We start from the raw sequence: 19,593 nt of genomic DNA, 5'->3' as shown, positions 1-19,593 counted from the left end.
CTGTGTTTCAGTCATCCGTGGGTCTGATTCTCACTCCTGTGTTCTGGTTCTGTCTGTGTTTCAGTCATCCGTGGGTCTCATTCTCACTCCTGTGTTCTGGTTCTGTCTGTGTTTCAGTCATCCGTGGGTCTCATTCTCACTCCTGTGTTGTAGTTCTGTCTGTGTTTCAGTCATCCGTGGGTCTCATTCTCACTCCTGTGTTGTAGTTCTGTCTGTGTTTCAGTCATCCGTGGGTCTCATTCTCACTCCTGTGTTGTAGTTCTGTCTGTGTTTCAGTCATCCGTGGGTCTCATTCTCACTCCTGTGTTGTAGTTCTGTCTGTGTTTCAGTCATCCGTGGGTCTGATTCTCACTCCTGTGTTGTAGTTCTGTCTGTGTTTCAGTCATCCGTGGGTCTCATTCTCACTCCTGTGTTCTGGTTCTGTCTGTGTTTCAGTCATCCGTGGGTCTCATTCTCACTCCTGTGTTGTAGTTCTGTCTGTGTTTCAGTCATCCGTGGGTCTCATTCTCACTCCTGTGTTGTAGTTCTGTCTGTGTTTCAGTCATCCGTGGGTCTCATTCTCACTCCTGTGTTGTAGTTCTGTCTGTGTTTCAGTCATCCGTGGGTCTCATTCTCACTCCTGTGTTGTAGTTCTGTCTGTGTTTCAGTCATCCGTGGGTCTGATTCTCACTCCTGTGTTCTGGTTCTGTCTGTGTTTCAGTCATCCGTGGGTCTCATTCTCACTCCTGTGTTCTGGTTCTGTCTGTGTTTCAGTCATCCGTGGGTCTCATTCTCACTCCTGTGTTGTAGTTCTGTCTGTGTTTCAGTCATCCGTGGGTCTCATTCTCACTCCTGTGTTGTAGTTCTGTCTGTGTTTCAGTCATCCGTGGGTCTCATTCTCACTCCTGTGTTCTGGTTCTGTCTGTGTTTCAGTCATCCGTGGGTCTCATTCTCACTCCTGTGTTCTCGTTCTGTCTGTGTTTCAGTCATCCGTGGGTCTCATTCTCACTCCTGTGTTCTGGTTCTGTCTGTGTTTCAGTCATCCGTGGGTCTCATTCTCACTCCTGTGTTCTGGTTCTGTCTGTGTTTCAGTCATCCGTGGGTCTGATTCTCACTCCTGTGTTGTAGTTCTGTCTGTGTTTCAGTCATCCGTGGGTCTCATTCTCACTCCTGTGTTGTAGTTCTGTCTGTGTTTCAGTCATCCGTGGGTCTGATTCTCACTCCTGTGTTGTAGTTCTGTCTGTGTTTCAGTCATCCGTGGGTCTCATTCTCACTCCTGTGTTGTAGTTCTGTCTGTGTTTCAGTCATCCGTGGGTCTCATTCTCACTCCTGTGTTGTAGTTCTGTCTGTGTTTCAGTCATCCGTGGGTCTCATTCTCACTCCTGTGTTGTAGTTCTGTCTGTGTTTCAGTCATCCGTGGGTCTCATTCTCACTCCTGTGTTCTGGTTCTGTCTGTGTTTCAGTCATCCGTGGGTCTCATTCTCACTCCTGTGTTGTAGTTCTGTCTGTGTTTCAGTCATCCGTGGGTCTCATTCTCACTCCTGTGTTCTGGTTCTGTCTGTGTTTCAGTCATCCGTGGGTCTCATTCTCACTCCTGTGTTGTAGTTCTGTCTGTGTTTCAGTCATCCGTGGGTCTCATTCTCACTCCTGTGTTGTAGTTCTGTCTGTGTTTCAGTCATCCGTGGGTCTCATTCTCACTCCTGTGTTGTAGTTCTGTCTGTGTTTCAGTCATCCGTGGGTCTCATTCTCACTCCTGTGTTGTAGTTCTGTCTGTGTTTCAGTCATCCGTGGGTCTCATTCTCACTCCTGTGTTGTAGTTCTGTCTGTGTTTCAGTCATCCGTGGGTCTGATTCTCACTCCTGTGTTCTGGTTCTGTCTGTGTTTCAGTCATCCGTGGGTCTCATTCTCACTCCTTTGTTCTGGTTCTGTCTGTGTTTCAGTCATCCGTGGGTCTCATTCTCACTCCTGTGTTCTGGTTCTGTCTGTGTTTCAGTCATCCGTGGGTCTCATTCTCACTCCTGTGTTGTAGTTCTGTCTGTGTTTCAGTCATCCTTGGGTCTCATTCTCACTCCTGTGTTCTGGTTCTGTCTGTGTTTCAGTCATCCGTGGGTCTCATTCTCACTCCTGTGTTGTAGTTCTGTCTGTGTTTCAGTCATCCGTGGGTCTCATTCTCACTCCTGTGTTGTAGTTCTGTCTGTGTTTCAGTCATCCGTGGGTCTGATTCTCACTCCTGTGTTGTAGTTCTGTCTGTGTTTCAGTCATCCGTGGGTCTGATTCTCACTCCTGTGTTCTGGTTCTGTTTGTGTTTCAGTCATCCGTGGATCTGATACACATTCCTGTGTTCTAGTTTTATCTGAACTTTGTTTTTCCGTCTTCTGCATGCTGAGGATTATTTATACCCAGGGCCTTGGACATGCTAAGCATTGTACTGCCAGCCGTAACCCTGGCCTGGCCACTTACTGTGGTGCTCCTGGCCTGTTTCCCTGTTGGAGGGGGGGAAGTGGATGGAGTGTGTGCTGTCTGAGTTTTGCTTTCATCTGTTTTCACAGTCCTGATGCCTTCAGCCTGCTGATGACAGAGGCTGAGCACAACCCGTCTGCATCGACAAGTGGCTGCAGGTGAGGCTCACCCCAACTCTGTCCACAGGTTCTTTTTGGGACCCAGAAGGTTGGCAGAGGTCAGATTTAGAGGGGTGTGACTTCTTGCTGGGCCCAGCTGGGTCAGTGTGCCTGGTGGTGCCCTGGCCGCCTGGCCTTCCACATACCCACTGTCTCTGTGGCTTCTCCTGCCTGGAAGCCCTCCTAGCTCTTCTCCAGGGCAGCCTTTCACTGTCATGGTGCTTGAATTCTGGGCCCTGAGTGCTGTCCCTGAGCTCTTTTGCTCTAGGCTATCACCCTACCTCTTGAGCCACAGCACCACTTATAGTTTTCTAGTGGTTAATTGGTGATAAGAGTCTCACAGACTTTAGTGCCCAGGCTGGTTTTGAACAGCAATCCTCAGATCTCAGCCTCAAGTAGCTAGGATTACAGGCGTGAGCCACCGCACGCACCGGCTCTCCTTACTCTTTCATGTTTGTAACAAATCCTTTGGGGAAGGGTCCCGCTGGCATGCCAGCTTCTCCAGCAACGCTCTCCTCCTGAGAGCGAGACTCTCCCAGGAGCTTTGGTCTCCTGGATGGAGACATTTGGCCATGTCTGTACACTTCATTGGTGACCAGAGCCAGCAGGTATGCTGCTGGCCCATTGTGGTGAAGCCACAGATGCCACTGAAGTACCCTCTGTGAACTCTACGAGCCACTCAGTTAGCTAGGAAACTAACATTTATGACCTCCTTCTTGAACTCCTCAGCAGTGAGCAGTCTTCCAAGGCAGATACACACAAGGAGCTGATAAGAACACTGAAGGAGCTGAAGGTCCACCTTCCTGCAGACAAGAAGGCAAAAGGCAAGGCCAGCACGCTGGCGACCTTGAAGTTCGCCCTGAGGAGTGTGAAGCAAGTGAAAGGTAGGTCTACCCGCACTTGTTCATACTGCAGAGACAACACCAGCTGAGATCATCTCTCCTAAAATAGCAGCGACAACAATGGAAACCCAGTGTCACCACAATTGATTAGAAACTGCACTTCATTGGAAGTTTGCTGTGGCACTGAACTTTTAGAGGAACAGCTAGTGGATTATATATATATATATTTATATATTTACTGTCTAAACCTTTTGTGTCTGGGCTGGATCAGGTCAGGTTCAGGAAGTCCACCATGTTCAACGTTCTGCCAGCAGAGTTGGTATTTGTGACAATTGTCATACACTGCTCATAAATAATGCCAGTTCAGAGTAGAAGAAAAACACAGCATTCTTTAGCGTGCTAACTGTGTGGTACATGCCTATAGTCCCAGATACTTAGTAGGTAGAGCCAGGAAGGTCCTGAGCTCTGAGTCTGCCCAGGAAAAGTTAATAAAGCCCTATCTTAAAAATAACAATAAAGGTTGGCGGTGGCTCACACCTGTCATCCTAGCTACTCAGCAGGCTGAGATCTGAGGATCAAGGTTCTAAGCCAGCCCAGGCACAAAAGGACCTGAGACTCTTATCTCCAATTAACCTCTAGAAAACAGGAAGTGGAGCTGTGGCTGAAGGGTAGGGTGGTAGCCTTGAGCTGAAGAGCTCTGGGACAGTGCCCAGGCCAAGTTCAAGATCCATGCCCCACCCACCCACACAAAAATAAATAAATGACTATAAAGACTGGACGAGGCGGCTCACATCTGTAATCCTAGCTACTCAGGAGGCTGAGATCTGAGAATCTCGGTTCAAAGCTATCTGGGCACTAATATCAGTGGTCATGGGGCTTGAACTCTGGGCCTGGGCGCTGTCCCTGAGCTCTTCAGCTCAAGGCTACTGCCCTACTCCTTGAGCCACAGTGCCACTTCCTGTTCTTTTAGTGATTAACTGGAGATAAGACTCTCGAGTTCTTTAGTGCCCAGGCTGGCTTTGAACCGAGATCCTCAGATTTCAGCCTCCTGAGTAGCTAGGATTACAGGCATGAGCCACTGTGCCTGACTTCTATAAGACTCTTATCTCCAGTTAACCACCAGAAAACCAGACCTAGGGTGCAGTGGGAGCTCAGGTCAGTGGCCTGGAGCTGCAGAGTCTTATTTGCAATCTGGGCTTCTGGCACCTGCTGCTCTTTGAAGCAGTGGATTGTACCTGAGAGAAGCTGAGAGGTCCCCCAGGGTCTGGTGCAAGCTGCCACCAAGGTCCACAGAGAGGTTTCCATGTCCTGTTACATCGATTCCCTGTCCCCATGGTCATAGAACTTGGCACTTGGTGCTTTTGTCACTTGTTAAACTCCATCACCGAGAGCCAATGTTCTGCCCATTTCGGTGCCTTCTTGTGTTCACAGAGCGTGGGTTCTGTGTGCACCCCACTTGCTCATTGAGAAGAGCAGGTCCTGTGGAAGGTCTGTGGGTGACAGTGCACGTTGGTGCTGGCTGTCCCTGTCTAGCCTGAATGTTGTTCCTCCCATAGCTAACGAGGAGTATTACCAGCTGCTGATGTCCAGCGAGAGCCAACCCTGCAGTGTGGACATGCCTTCCTACACTGTGGAGCAGCTGGAGAGCACCACCTCAGAGTATATCATGCAGAATGCGGTGAGCCTCCTGGGACTTGGGCTTTCCTTGGGCCTCTTGGCTGAGCCCTGCCATGGCGCTGCCCTCCAAAAGCACAAGGGGGTGCTGGTGATTCCAATGCACAAACCCCACCTCCTTCGTGGAGATTGCCCTCATCCCTGGTCCATGCTGTCCTTAGCCTCTGTGGGTCAGAGAAGCCCACCTACACCCTGGGCTGCAGGATGAACAGACAGACCTTGTGTATCCAGGCTTCATAGTCGCCCCAACGCTAAGACCAGGGACCCAAGTGCAGAGTTCCTGAGTACTCCCTGGAAGTGGATCTGGTGGTCTTGGGAAGGCAGACCCCACCCTGAGTTCTCAGCCAGCGAGATCACCTAGCCTGGGGGTCCAGTGTGGCTGCAACCATCGTGAGGTTGGCCCCAGCTCTGGCTCCCTGGCCATTCCCAAACCCTGAAGCCCAACCCCCAGGCAGCTCAGATGACCATATAGTCCCCTGCCCCAGCAGTCCCCGAGGAGCTGGCAGAGGGCACTATGACAGGAGAGGTGAGGGAGGAGGTAGTATCATATTGGACCTTGGCTGTTAAAACAGGAGAGCTGAGTTGTGCTGGTCAGGACTGAGGCCAGGACCCAGAGACCCCACATGGGTCTGCCAGCAGTCTGCACTCTGCCCAGTGTCTACCCTGCTATCTGGTCTCATCTGTAATCATCTGGTCATATTCTGCCTCCCCAGGACATGTTTGCTGTGGCCGTGTCCCTGGTCACCGGGAAGATCCTGTACATCTCTAACCAAGTTGCCTCCATATTTCACTGTAAGAGAGATGCCTTCAGCGACATCAAGTTTGTGGAGTTCCTGGCTCCTCATGACGTCAGCGTGTTCCACAGCTCCACCACCCCCTACAAGCTTCCGTCCTGGAGCCTGTGTGGGGGCCTAGGTGAGGCCTTCAGGTCCTTGTGCAGAGGGGAGGGTAAGACTGGTGTGGGGGGGAACCCACCTGGAGGGCTCCAGACCCCTCCCAGCCCACTCTCAGAGCTAAATAGACATTTATCTGTGATTAAATTTAGAGAAAAAATAACCTTTTTGTACATTTCAGAGGCTTTTTAAAGATACTAGGCATTTTGAAGTAAAGTTGGGAAGAATAAGAATTGCTCTTGACTGCTGCATGGGGTTTTGGGTGGTCTCCCAGGAAGCAGATGAGGCTGAACGAGGCGCTGCTCCCCAGAGGCAACTGTGAATGACAGGGGAATGGTTCCAAAGAGGCTCCATGGGCCTTCCACCTCGGCAGAGGCCGATTCCTTCACACAGGCTGCGAGGTACTCTGCTCGGCTTGTCCCGCACTGCTGGCTGAGTCTGCACAGTGGTCGGGGGCCTTGACTGGCTAGTCTGCAAGTGGGTCCACCGTCTTGTCTGCCTCATGTTCAGGATTCTTATCCCTGCCCAACACGCCCTGTCCTGGCGACCAGGCTGTGGTCTTCCTGTGTCTAGAAACTGCTTTGGACATGAGCTCTTACCCTGCCCACTCTCCCTTGACCCTTTCCTTCCTGCCCCATCTGCTGTGGTCTCAACTTGGTTTGTCCCCTTCTCAAACTCATCTTGAAATTGCCATTAGGGCAGCAGTGGGGGCAGCAGTAAGAGGCAATGAGGTCACTAGAAGATCATGCTTTCCTTGTGAAGCAGGGCCCTCCCCTTCTCACGGTGGTTGCTACTGCAGGAGTGGCTGGGTAATAATGCAGGGCTGCCTTCAGGGTTCCCTCTCTTGTGCATGTTCCCTTTCCTCCTCCACTTCCCACCACCAGCGGAAGCAGCCGGTGGCTCTCCAGCACCAGGACAGATGCTAGTACCGCCTGTGCTGTGGGACTTCCCGTCTTCAGACCCACTGACTGAATGAGCTTCCACCTGCTCTTCTGCAGCTTGTCAGAGCATACACTAAGGCCATCTGTGGTGACTCAGCCCCTTAACCCTCATACAGGGTAGACTGAGGCATGAACAGCTTGAGGCCAGCATGAGAAGAATCCCTGAAAATGGGAACACAGCTTTAGAACTGGGCAGTAGTGTGGCTGGACCAGCTTTGCGGGGGAGGAAGCCTGAGCACAGAGGATCAGGAGACAGGACAGCCAGGGAGATCTTCTTAGCAGTGGCCCACACTGTCCTGTGTAGATGGCAGTGTGCATGGCAAGGGCTGCTCCGTGGCCTCGTGGAAAGGAGACCTTCCTGTCTCACTGGGAGGAAGACCGAAGACCACTGTAGTAATGAAATAGCAGAGAACTTGGTAGGATTCTGGCCACACCTAGGAGCTGGAAGGCAGAGCTTCACAGTGCTGAACCGTGGCAGGCAGATGAACTCTGGAAGCAGCAAAGCGTTCAAGGAGCTTCATAGCTACCTGACTTGCATGCAGTAGGGCAAGAGAGCAGGATCACTGAAGGGCAGAGGTACAAGTAAACAGGAAGCAGAATGGGAAGATGTCATCCTCCACATCAATAGGGAAAAGGTGCTCACAGGGGCTGCAACCAGAGACAGCCAAAGATTCAGCAGGTAGGACGAGGAAGCAAGGTTCTAGAGGCCCCCAGAAACCTAAGAGGCTGGCCCTCAGGGCAGGCTCCGAAGATTAGCACAGGGCTCTGTCCGTGGCTCTGGAAGGTGCATTACCTCCTCTGTGCCAAGGCGTAAAAGTCACATACCTTGGCATTGTCTACACGCTGCTAATCCTGCACATGTGCAAAGTGCAAGAGTGACATGGCATGGCTTCCTTCACGTGGACTTGCCTGGGCACTGTCGCTTAGCTCTTCAGCTCAAGGCTAGCAGTCTACTCCTTGAGCCACAGCGCCACTTCCAGTTTTCTGGTGGTTGACTAGAGATAGGAGTCTCATGGGCTTTAGTGTCAGGCTGGCTTTGAACCTCGATCCTCAGATCTCAGCCTCCTGAGTAGCTAGGATTACAGGCATGAACTACCATGCCCAACACACCTGGATTTCAGAGAATCACAGAAAGCTCTTAACCCCAGGCAGAAATCAGCTACAGACTCAAGACTGTCTAGTGGAGCCGTGAGCGGGGCTCAGGCTACTAGCAGTGTGCCACTCCTGGGAAGAGTGTCACTAACAACATACTACTCCATCCCTGAAGGCTACTGCTAGATGGACAGAGCCCGGCACCGCCAGGGAGCCCAGCCTTCCCCAACTTCCAGTGTGTCCCGGAAGGGTGTGTGGAGCAAAGGGTCACCATCTGCCTTGGTGTTGTAGAACTAGTGCTTGTTTCACCTCACAGTTTCACCTGAATTTTGGACTTTCGAGTTGATTCTGGAACAAGTGAAAACATTGGGAGAGGGAAGGGGATGGGATGGCTGTACTTGAAACTCTGAGAACATGAGTTTCAGCAGACCAGGAATGCCATCGTTCTTGTATGGTCAGTTCACATCTCATGCTGACATTTGCCACTGTTGGGCTATGGGGACCAACTTGTAAGAGCAACCAGGTGGTGGGAGGGAGGGAGGAGGGATGAAAGCTTTGTCAAGGGAGGAAGGGAAATGGCCCTCTTGGGGCTGAATCCAGCAGGGAGAGCAGGTGGTTGTAGTGAGGGTCCTGGTGCCCTTTCACTTTTCCACCATGAGGCGATGTCACAAAAGTCCTCTCTCACACTGGCCTGCTGCCTCTAGAACTGTGAGCCAGGTATGTAAAAGCTGTTTTTTCATAAGGCCTCCAGTGTTGGACCACTTGGTAAACAACTGCAAAAGCACTGAAATAATGTGTCCAGTATGGAGGTGCCTCTGAGCTAGGACTGGTTAGGGCTTACCTCCATCTACACTGTCCCTGACTACTACCTTGATGGCCCCTCTCTCCTGCCTCTTGGCCACAGGACTGTCATCACCATTGAACTTCATGGGCCTTTGCCCTACTTTTCCACACTGTTTGACAGGACTAAGTCTGGAAGACCTGCAGGGGTTGTGTGGTAACAGCATGGCCATTGAACATGGAGTGCTGAGAATGGGCTTGCAGATCAGCAGGGGCCTGGCACAATTCCTCAGCCAGCTACTTCTGCCTTCTCTGACACTCCCCGACATGCACTGACCAGGGGAGCCCAGATGAAGTTCTCTTTTGAAGTGTGCATCGCTCAGCATCTGTTCCCCTGCACCCTTCAGTTCCCTGTGGGCTCTTATTGTCCAGGCTGAAAACCCTGAACTAAAAGCCAGGAGCCTCTGAGGACCCAGAGAAACAAAAAGGAAGTGGACAGGGCCAGAGTTGCCCCCAGTCAATCTTGACCTCAATCAAAATCTTGACCCAGCTCCTGCCCTAACCTATGCTCACCAGGCACCATCTGCAGTTTCCTCAGCCCTCTCGGACACCACTCTGGCTGGTGCTCACAGGCCTGAGGATCTCCCATTTGGTTGGCATTGAGGGTGAACAATGTCCCTGCACCCAGCAGCAGGCAGCCTGGGCACATGCTTACTTGGTGGCTGCCTCAGGAGGAGGAGAAGGTGCCAGCTCTTGTTCCAGAGGCAGTGCCAGCTGCTTTCTCCCCAAATCCAGCCCCAGGACTGTCAGTTCAGACCCCTAGCATCTGCAGTGTGCATTATGAGGACCCGTCAGGGCTGGCCAGGTTGGCCCAGCAGGAGACCAAGGGTGTACCCTGTACTTTCCCAGTTGCCCCGTATGTACCTTCCCAGCACCAGTGGCCTGGCTGCCTCCATAGGATGGTGGCCACTGAATAAAAAAGAAAACTGGGCGCCATCTCAGAAGTTTTCCAGGCTAGTAGTAACTGTTTACCTTTTTCCATGGCTAGTAATTGTCGTCAGGGTTTTTGAATGATCGAAACTTTAAGGTGAAAGATTAAGTAAATTTCGTTTTGGTTTTTTTTGCCAGTTAGGACTGACAAAAATGAGAGCTCCAGGGGCTTGAACTCAGGGCCTGGGCACTGTCCTTGGGCTTTCTCAAGGCTACTGCTCTGCCACATGAGCCACTTCTGTCTTTTTTCTGTGTATGTGGTACACATACATGCTAGGCCAGCTCCCGGCCCTAAGTTTTCTTTCTTTAAATTTTAATTCCTAGAAACGACCCTCATTTCTGATGAGACGGCCCAGTTGATCTCATATTTTCAGTAGGCATGTTAACTTTTAATGTTAGTATTGATGGACGCGAGTAGGTGCCCCTCATTGCTCTAGTAGAGCAGGTACTGGGGTGACTGTATGTTCAAAATATTGAGGACTTGCCGGGCGCAGTGGCTCACGCCTGTCATCCCAGCTACTCAGGAGGCTGAGATCTGAGGATCACGGTTCAGAGCCAGCCCAGGCACAAAAGGACCTGAGATGGGAAGTGGAGCTTGGCTCAAGGGTAAGGTGGTAGCCTTGAGCTGAAGAGCTCAGGGACAATACCCAGGCCCAGGAGTAGTGCGGTAGCCTTGAGCTAAAGAGCTCAGGGACAGTGTCCAGGCCGAGTACAAGCCCCATAACCCACAAAAAAAAAAATATTGAGGACTTGCTAGGCGAGGTGGCCCAAGCCTGTCATCCTAGCTACTCAGGAGACGGAGATCTGAAGATCTCAGTTCAAAGCCAGCCTGGGCACTAAAGAACACAGGACTCTTATCTCCAATCAATCACTAGAAAATGGGAGGTGGAGCTGTGGCTCAAGGAGTGGAGCGGTAAACTTGAGCTGAAGAGCTCAGGGACAATGCCCAGGCCCAGAGTTCAAGCCCTATGACCAACAAAAATAAATAATATATTATATAATATATATATTATATAGAGAGAGAGACGGGGGGGGTCTTGAATTCTGCACACAATAGGTCTCCCTGCATAACTGTTAACTGGTGTTGGTGTAGCAGCACTACATACCATCCCCAAACTACTTTGGAGATGTATCTGTATTAGAAATACATAATGTAAAGGACACCCTCTGTGCTTGGGTGACACTGGAGTGTCTACCTCAAGTTTCTGTATGGCTCCTCACTAGTCTATGGGAAATAACACATGCTGTCTGAAATAGATGAATGACCTTAGGCTTCTTCTTGCAGATTCCTTCTCTCAGGAGTGCCTGGAGGAGAAATCCTTCTTTTGTCGTGTCAGGTGAGCCTGGTTCTCAGTGTTCCCAGCTTACACAGCTTCAGAGGTCCCTGCCACCCTTGGTCCCTGGGGGCACAGTGGACAGAGCTCAGCCATAGGCTCTGCATAGATAAGAACATCAGTAAGCTATGGTCCAGTGTGCACAGAGGCTAGGCAGGCATAGCCAGCCAAGGGTGAACTAACTGTGCCAAAGGCTACCTGGCCGTCAGTTGTACAGAAGGTGGACCCTAGGCTCCTCAGGAGCCCTGGAAGCTAGTAGCTCCTGGGTACATTGTTGAGGTCAGAGTCAGCATCCAGGCAGTATTGGCAGTGAGCTGGGCCTAAGGCTCCAGTGAGGAAGTAGGCACTGTGCTCGGCTTGCCATGAGCAGAGCACAAATCGCCCAAGAGCAGGAAGACCTTCCACTGGCTAGGATTCAGCCTCTGCCTGCTGACTCCTCAGTGTGACAGTCCGACAGCAAAGGCATGGCTAGGTATGGGTCAGCTCATCCAGTGGGCAGGGGCGCCTGCTGCCCACAGGAGGAGTTGGTGTGGCAGCTTGGCTGAGCTCCTGGACTTCTGCTAGAACAAACAGAAGGACGGCTGAGGCCAGCAGGATATGGGGTGGGGCTGGCTAGCAGGGTTGGGGGCAAAGGCTACCTCCTGGTCAGGAATCCAAGCCCTGACATTGCTCCCCTCCCCAGTGTCGGGAAGCGCCACGAGCATGAGATTCACTACCAGCCATTCCGCATGACGCCCTACCTGGCCAAGGTACAGGAGCAGCAGGCACCTGAGAGCCAGCTCTGCTGTCTGCTGTTGGCAGAGAGGGTGCACTCAGGCTATGAAGGTATGGCATGCCCTGCCCCAGAAGCACCCATGTCAGGGCCTTCTTAAGACCCTCAGTCAGGAGGTGGTTGGGTCGTGACATCTGCATAAATGGCTCCCAGCTGTTCTTCTACCTTGGCCATTCCCCCAACTTCCCCAAGACTCAGCTGAAACTTGTCATCTGCCCGCCCCACGACAGCTGAAGGCATCTGGACACTAGAACCTCTCACCCTCTCACCCATGTCCCCTCCTGTCCTCTGGCCTCTCTGCCTTTCATCCACAAAGAGACTGGGCCTGTAAGTCTAGGGTCTTGCCTCCCTTCTCATCCATGTCCCTTACCCTGCTATGGCCTTATGCCACCTCAGTCTATTCAGACCACCAAGAAGTCCGGTGCAGGGCATCCATCCCTCCCTCCTCTCCCATGCTGACTCCCACCTGGGCTTGCCTACCTCCCAGCCTGTTCTGCCTTTGCAGGCTCGTGGGCCCCATGGGTCCTCTATTCCTAGCCTTTGCCCTGCCTGTCCCTCTGTTTAGCCCTTCCCTCAGTGCAGCCGTAGCATTCCAACAGCCCTGCTGCTGTCCTGCCTGCAGCTCCTCAGGCTACCCTGCCCCAGACAAGCAAGGTTCTGCCCTGGAAGACCAAAGGAACTCAGGCCCTGCCTCACTGCCTGTAGCTTTGTGACCCCACTGAAGTGATTGTTTTGTGATCCTACACTCCTGTACCCACTGCCTGGTTAAGAACTGTCTCTAGTGAGTCCCAAGCCCTGGGCTCCATATTTCCTAAGAACCTGTGCCTGCTGTAAGGACTAAGCCACAGCACTCAGTTTAGCCTGGCTGCTCTCTAATCTGCTCTCAGTGATCAACGACTTTTTTTTTTTTAGCCAGTCCTGGGGCTTGAACTCAGGGCTTTTTCAGTCTTTGGGCTTTTTCAAGGCTAGTGCTCTACCACTTGAGCCACAACAACACTTCCGGCTTTCTCTGTGAATGTGGTACCAAAAATCAGGGCTTCATTCATGCTAGGCAAGCACTAGGCTACGCTTCCGGCCCCAACAAGGACTTTTGTTTTTAACAAGGCACTTCTCAAAGTGATAGAAACGTGCTCTAATGTGTCTGTTTAACATGTCTTACCAGTCTAAGTATTCATTTAGGATTTAGGCAGGTACTTAAGCTTTCAACAGCTGTTTCCCCCAAGCATCCGTCTTCTTGAAGAACAAAAGATTTTAGAATTTGGAGTTGAATAAAATATTGAATGTATAACTCCATTGTAGAAGTAAATATTTCTACTCACCTTAGAAACTGTAGAATTTTCCAATACAATGACATTTCCTGAGAATTTTAAATCCAAATATGTAACTCACTTTCCTGAGAACCACAGTTCAAAGTCAACTGGGCAGGAAAGTCTGTGAGATTCTCATCTCCAATTAACTACCAGAAAGCCAGAACTGGAGCTATGGCTCAAAGTGGTAGAGCACTGGTCTTGAGTAAAAAGCTCAGGGATAGCACCTAGGCCTTAGTTCAAGCCCCATGGCAAAAAACAAACAAAAACCACCAAAGATGGCCTCCCAGGACTTTGTGAGAAGCCTGCCCGTGCTCCCATGGCCTGCTCATTGGGCAGTTCCCAGCTTACACAGAAAAGTTGGGAAGGCTGGCTGTGTGCGCCGGCCTAAGCTCTGCCAGTCTCTGAGCAGTTTGCTCTATTGTTCCCATGACTCTGAATAGACATGCTATTTTCCGGTAGTCAGTTGTAGTATAGCTACACTATATAAATATTTTTTAGAATTGGGAAATTTGTGCCAAATTCTGTTCTTTCAGCCCCCAGAATTCCTCCAGAGAAGAGAATCTTCACAACCACTCATACACCGAATTGCTTGTTCCAGGATGTGGATGAAAGGTGAGTGGCATCCCTCGGTCTCTACGCACAGACCTCCTGCAGTGGCCTGCCCAGGAATCCATCTTGCATTCTTCCTGTACTCAGATTCCTGAAAGATTGTTCTTGTTGCATCACATCAGCTGTTACTGGGGACAGATAACAGGATTGGGGAGAGGCTCTCACCTCCCTGCAGCATCAAAGCAGTGTGGCTGTTCATTCTACCAGCAGAATGGTCGCCTGCGCTCAGCTCTGCCCAGCCCCCGTGCCACACTGATGTGGGCAGTGGCAGGCTCCCCGGGCTGCAGTGGCCCACCGGCCCATTTTGCTGGAGTTGTCATGACTGAGGCTGGAGTAAGCTCCAGCATACATGTTGCTCTCGTCCTGTGGAAGCTTGGCAGGGCAGTGCTGGTGCACTTCCGTCTCTGCACACTCTTACCACTCCTCGGTTTCTTACCATAGTCTGCTGTTACTTGCAGCAGCCTTGCTTCCTCTGCCTCAGTGCATGGATTGATTGCACTAAGCAGCCATGTCTAGTGGTTGACCTATGTCATCTAGGCTTGTGTCACTTTGCCTGACACCATCTGCACTATGACATTACCTCTTGGTTTACGTCCCAGCCCATGTGCCCATGGTTCAGCAACACATGACAGGAAAAGCAATTGCAATTACTTTTTTGTATGTGTGTGTCAGCCGTGGGGCTTGAACTCTGGGCCTAGGCGTTGTCCCTGAGCAGTTCAGCTCAAGGCTACCACTTTACCATTTGAGCCACAGTGCCACTTTCAATTTTCTGGTGATTAATTGGAGATAAGAGTCTCCTGGACTTCAATGCTGGCTGGCTTTGAACTTTGATCCTTAGATCTCAGCCTCCTGAGTAGCTAGAAATAAAACCAAAGGAAACTATAAACAGAAACAAACAACGGACACTTGAGTGGAAGGATCATGGCAGGACCTCAGCGGAAGCTGTCTTCTGGGCTTCAGCCGCCCACAGGCTGCACACTCTGTGATATAACCATCCCAGGACACTTGCTGGGTCCTGCTGTGTGGGATCTTAGAGGTGGGGCAGCCTGGGAGCTGTATGGGAGACAAACCCAGGGGACTTCATTCCCTAAAAGGTGCAGGAAGCTCTGCAGCCTTCCCTTCCTGGTGTGGAGTGGAGAATAGGCAGGTGGTGTGTGGGGTAGAGAACAAAGTCTGTAGGACTCTTCTTAGTGAAGCCTGCACAAGCTGGCCAGGTCAGAGCCAGGGCTCTTTCTCTTCTTCTGCTCTTGTTCCCCCAGCCAGGCCTGCACCTTGTAGGTGCCAGGGGCATCTTGTCCTGGAGAAGCAAGGGAATGCCTCAGAGGAGGACAAAGTCAAGGCCAACCCTAGGGGATACATCCCATCTAAAGACAGGGGCAGGATGTCCTCAGAAAAATAGCTTGAGGGTCAGGAGTTTGGCCTAGTGGTAGAGTGCCTGCCTCGCATGCACAAAGCTGGGCTTGATTCCTCCGTACCACATACGCAGAAAAAGCCAGAAGTGGTGCTGTGGCTTAAACGGTAGAGTGCTAGCTTCAAGCAAAAAATGCTCAAGGAGGGCCGGGAGTTTGGCCTAGTGGTAGAGTGCTTGCCTGGCATGCACTAAGACCTGAGTTCGATTCCTTGGTACCACATACTTAGAAAAAGCCAGAATTGGTGCTGAGGCTCAAGTGGTAGAGTTCTAGCCTTGAGAAAAATCCAAGGACAGTGCTCAGGCCCTGAGCACTGGGACTGGCAAAAAAAAAAAAAAATGCTCAAGGACATAGCCCAGGCCCTGAGTTCAAGCCCCAGGAATGGAAAGAAAAAAGAAAAATAGCTTGAGAAGATATCTTATTGGGGTGGGCTTCCAGGCCTGAAGTAGCTGTGCTCCTCCAGTGACGGGGGTGCTAAAAGAGGTCATTTCTTCCATCTGGAGAGAAGCTACAGGGCTCGCAAGCTGATGGAGCCTTATTACTCGTGGGTCCCTGGGCCCCCACCAGCTCTGAGCTCCCCACTGCAGCCCTTGGGGAGATGAGATGCTGCCTGTTCCCTCTCCCCAGAAGTGGCACAGTTTCTGTGTAGCCGACCTCCCTGCTCAGCTAGCTCTGTTCTGGGCTGTGCCCTGTGCTGAGGCTCTGTGGATTTTTGTGTTTGTTTTTGTTTTGCCTTGCAGGGCAGTCCCCCTCCTGGGCTATCTACCTCAGGACCTGATCGAGACACCCCTGCTCCTACAGATCCACCCCAGCGACAGGCCCTTGATGCTGGCCATCCACAAAAAGAGTAGGTGCCCAGTCAGCTGTGAACCCAGGGGGTGTGGCTAAAGCTGTTGACAAGGGCCTCTGCCTCCCACCTCACTCCTGGATTGTCAGCCTGGGAGGCAGAGGAGGAAAGCTGGCACACAGCCCTGTGTGAGTGAGGCCTGTACCGCCTCTTCCACGCAGCTTCCACACAGGTGGGAGGGGACCAGCTCAGCTGAGGCTAGGAAAGAGTCTGCATAGCCAGGTAACACCAGCAGAGACACATGTCCTGAGATGAGAGCAGAGCACCCCCGGGGGAGAGGGGTACCTGAAACACACATAAGGTTTAAAGCAGTGTCTTAGAGATGTCCATGTCACCCAAGGAGTGCCAGTGACCCAGGCAGGCACACTGGATATGTCGGTCCCTCCCACCCTGAACGCTGCTTCTCTCCCCCAGTCCTGCAGTCCGGTGGGCAGCCTTTCGACTATTCTCCCATTCGGTTCCGCGCCCGGAATGGAGAGTACATCACGCTGGACACCAGCTGGTCCAGCTTCATCAACCCATGGAGCAGGAAAATCTCCTTCATCATCGGGAGGCACAGAGTCAGGGTGTGAGTGCTCCCGGGCTCCTGTGCTTGGGGATCTCGGGGATCCTGGCCTGTCCTCTCTTCCCACCAGCAGGTGGCGTAGACGGGGCCCAGAGACCAGGACCAGAGTCACCTCCTGCCACCTACCTGTGGGGGAGCCCCAGCCAGGTGGACGGTGAGGGGTGGCCTGGCCCAGGTGGGGGGACCTCAGTCAGGTCGAGCGGGGAGCGGGCAGGGGTGTCCGGGGGTCACAAGGAGGAGGCAGAGGTCCCGGCCTGCCGTGCAGCATGGGCTCCACAGGTTCAGGCAAAGGCCTCCAGGGGGCCCTGCTAATGAGATGCATTAAAACCACGCAGGGGCCCCTTGAATGAGGATGTGTTCGCAGCCCCCCTGGGAGTGGAGGAGAAGGCCCCCCACCCCAGCATTCAAGAGCTCACAGAGCAGATCCACAGGCTGCTGCTGCAGGTGGGTGCCGTGCCTACACCCTCAGCCCCCATGGCGCCCCCTGCCCTGGGCCTGACCTGGCCCCCAGGGGCGGCCCTGAGACGTACCCACGTACCCTGGAAGTGCTTGTTCAGGCTCACAGCGTGGGCACTGAGGAATCTCAGCTGTGATACCCAGACCCCATGTGCTGGCCACATAGTCCCCAGGTGACCTCTGTGGCACAGGGCCCACTGACCATCCTGGGCACCAGCACTGGAAATTTAGGGACATTACCCTTGAAAAGCCAGAGCAGCCATAGTTGTCTCGGCGCCAGAACAGGTCCTCGCATCTCAGTGGCAGGCCATGGTGTCTTACCTTCACCCACACTGACTTTCGTCTTTAAATCTCTTGAGAGCTGCCCATGGCTGCAACTGTGGCCGTAATGAGGCTAAGCCAACTCCCCGACTGTGGGGTCCCTCTCAGGGACAGCCTGCCTGGGCTGAGGACCTGTGAGAGACCCCGAGGTTCAAACCCTAGCCATTCCCTTGTCCTTTCCACGTAACCCTGGGCAGGCTGCCAACCTCTCTGTGAGCCTAGCTGCCTGCCACCGTGTCCACAGGCTCTCTTTGTCATCCCCCACAGCCTGTCCCCCACAGTGGCTCCAGTGGCTATGGCAGCCTGGGCAGCAATGGATCCCACGAGCATCTCATGAGCCAGACCTCATCCAGTGACAGCAACGGTCACGAGGACCCTTGCCGGAGGAGATGTGTACGTCCCCGCTGTTCTTCCCAAGGAATGAGGGTCCCGATGTCTGCGGAGAGCTGGAAGGCAGGGTAGAGAGCAGCTCCCGATCATGACAGAAGCCCGTGAGCTAGCTTCACCAGGGCAGAGGGAAGAGGTCTCCTAGAATGAATAACGTGTTCCTCTTATTTTTCCTCAAGGAAACATCTAAAAATGATAGCAAGAGCAAAACCAAAAGTCATTTTTCTCATGCATCTGGAGCACAAAAGAAAACATCCGTTCCAGGTGAAAAGAAATTCTACATCCCCTTCATATCATCTAGGCATGGCAGAGTGCCAGGAGCCTGGTTAAATGCTCTCTCGGGATGGGCAGAAGGGTTGTGCTGTGTGTACCCCACGTGGCAGGACCACATTTAGTGAGGTACAGACACTCGACACCTGAGCGGGCTCCCGTTGACTTGCGGGCCTGGTGAGGTGGAGGTATACCCTGTCCCCAACGCCCTGCCTGCCAAGCATGCTGAGAGACATGGCAGCTTGCTCCTATGACTCTGGACCGATTGTGCAGCCATGCTTACTCGTGACACAGCCCACACTGCCATGCACACACATTCATGCACACTCGCATACCTGCCTTGGCATATGTGCACAATGCATGGCCAGGTATGGGGGGCACATGGGGGGCACACTGATGAGCTGGAAATGATTATTGGCTTGAGGGCCCAGAGGGGGATGGGCGTGTGTCACGGGGGTGAGGACAGCAGAATCCCAGCAGCCCTTACCACAGGATTCTTACTGCTGAGCACAGCCCATGAACACAGGATCAGAGAGTGCCTGGGACCTCACTGCAGTGAAGTGGAGGACTCAGAAGGCCTGGCCTCTCCACCCGGGTCTCACCAGGGCAGCAGATGGCTCTAGCTCCCTCTTCAGTGTGTCACTGCAGGGCATGGGTGTATTTCTCTCGCTGGGTTTCCATGCCTGTGAAACATTTTGAGCCCTCCATGCTGACTTTGGGTAGAATAAAATATTTCCTACATACAGTGTGTCCCTTTGGAGGGAAAGAACCATTCAGTGAAAGAACAATTTTTCATCTTCTCAGAAATACAGAGTAGCCCCCCAGCTACTCAGGTAAAAGCTGTTCCCGCCACAGAGAAGGGAAGCTGCAGGGTGAGCTCACCCAAGGCCGGCTTCCCCGAGGAGCTGGCCTGCAAGAACCAACCCACCTGCTCCTACCAGCAGATCAGCTGCCTGGACAGTGTCATCAGGTACCCGGGGCACCGTGGCCTTCCTGGCCCTCATGGTTCCTGTCACCCCCTCCCATACCCACGGTCCTCTGTCTTTCCATGCAGGTACCTGGAGAGCTGCAGTGAGGTCTCGACCCTGAAGAGGAAGTGTGAGTTCCCGGTCAGCATCCCCTCCCGGAAGGCCATCGTCAGCCCGGGGTTGCATTCCGGAGGTACTGTCCGTGTTACCTGTTCAGTTGTGACGATGAAGCACCTGCAAGGTGCTCAGAAGGCCTTTCTGGCCTGAGTGGCCCCTCGTCCCCCCAGATCCACCGAGTGGCTCCAAGACTCCAGTGTGAGAGAAGTAGCTCAGGTCCTCAGCCTTCTTGAACACCACTAGATCAAGGTGATTGAGGTCTTTGAGAACAGGCACCTGTTAGGGTTGCGGAGGGCATGGGAACATCCCTGGTTGCCGCTCCTGCTTGGCCCTGGAGGCTGCTTTCCAGTATGTGTCATGGGAGCCCTGGCCCTTGCAGTGACCCCAGAGTCCCTGAAAGCTCAGGCTGCTTATGCGAT

General features: G+C 52.6%; 1 protein-coding gene across 1 annotated transcript in view; it reads left to right on the top strand.

The window, feature by feature from the left end:
* Per2 (period circadian regulator 2) overlaps window positions 1–19,593 on the top strand; it is a 43,472-nt gene that overhangs the window by 10,764 nt on the left and 13,115 nt on the right. The window contains exons 3-16 of the mRNA XM_090355148.1: window positions 2,529–2,597; window positions 3,327–3,481; window positions 4,996–5,117; window positions 5,827–6,028; window positions 11,095–11,146; window positions 11,826–11,968; window positions 13,759–13,837; window positions 15,984–16,090; window positions 16,505–16,658; window positions 16,991–17,099; window positions 17,700–17,825; window positions 17,999–18,083; window positions 18,894–19,059; window positions 19,144–19,250. Coding sequence (XP_090211274.1) covers window positions 2,529–2,597; window positions 3,327–3,481; window positions 4,996–5,117; window positions 5,827–6,028; window positions 11,095–11,146; window positions 11,826–11,968; window positions 13,759–13,837; window positions 15,984–16,090; window positions 16,505–16,658; window positions 16,991–17,099; window positions 17,700–17,825; window positions 17,999–18,083; window positions 18,894–19,059; window positions 19,144–19,250 — 1,676 coding nt within the window. The remainder of the gene's footprint in view (window positions 1–2,528; window positions 2,598–3,326; window positions 3,482–4,995; window positions 5,118–5,826; window positions 6,029–11,094; window positions 11,147–11,825; window positions 11,969–13,758; window positions 13,838–15,983; window positions 16,091–16,504; window positions 16,659–16,990; window positions 17,100–17,699; window positions 17,826–17,998; window positions 18,084–18,893; window positions 19,060–19,143; window positions 19,251–19,593) is intronic.

The sequence above is a fragment of the Megascapheus bottae genome, chromosome 21 (assembly GCF_031878675.1).
Source record: "Megascapheus bottae isolate mThoBot1 chromosome 21, mThoBot2.hap1, whole genome shotgun sequence".
Lineage (NCBI taxonomy): Eukaryota > Metazoa > Chordata > Mammalia > Rodentia > Geomyidae > Megascapheus > Megascapheus bottae.
The sequence above is the reverse complement of the archived record's forward strand: the minus strand, read 5'-3'. Positions and strand labels throughout refer to the sequence as shown.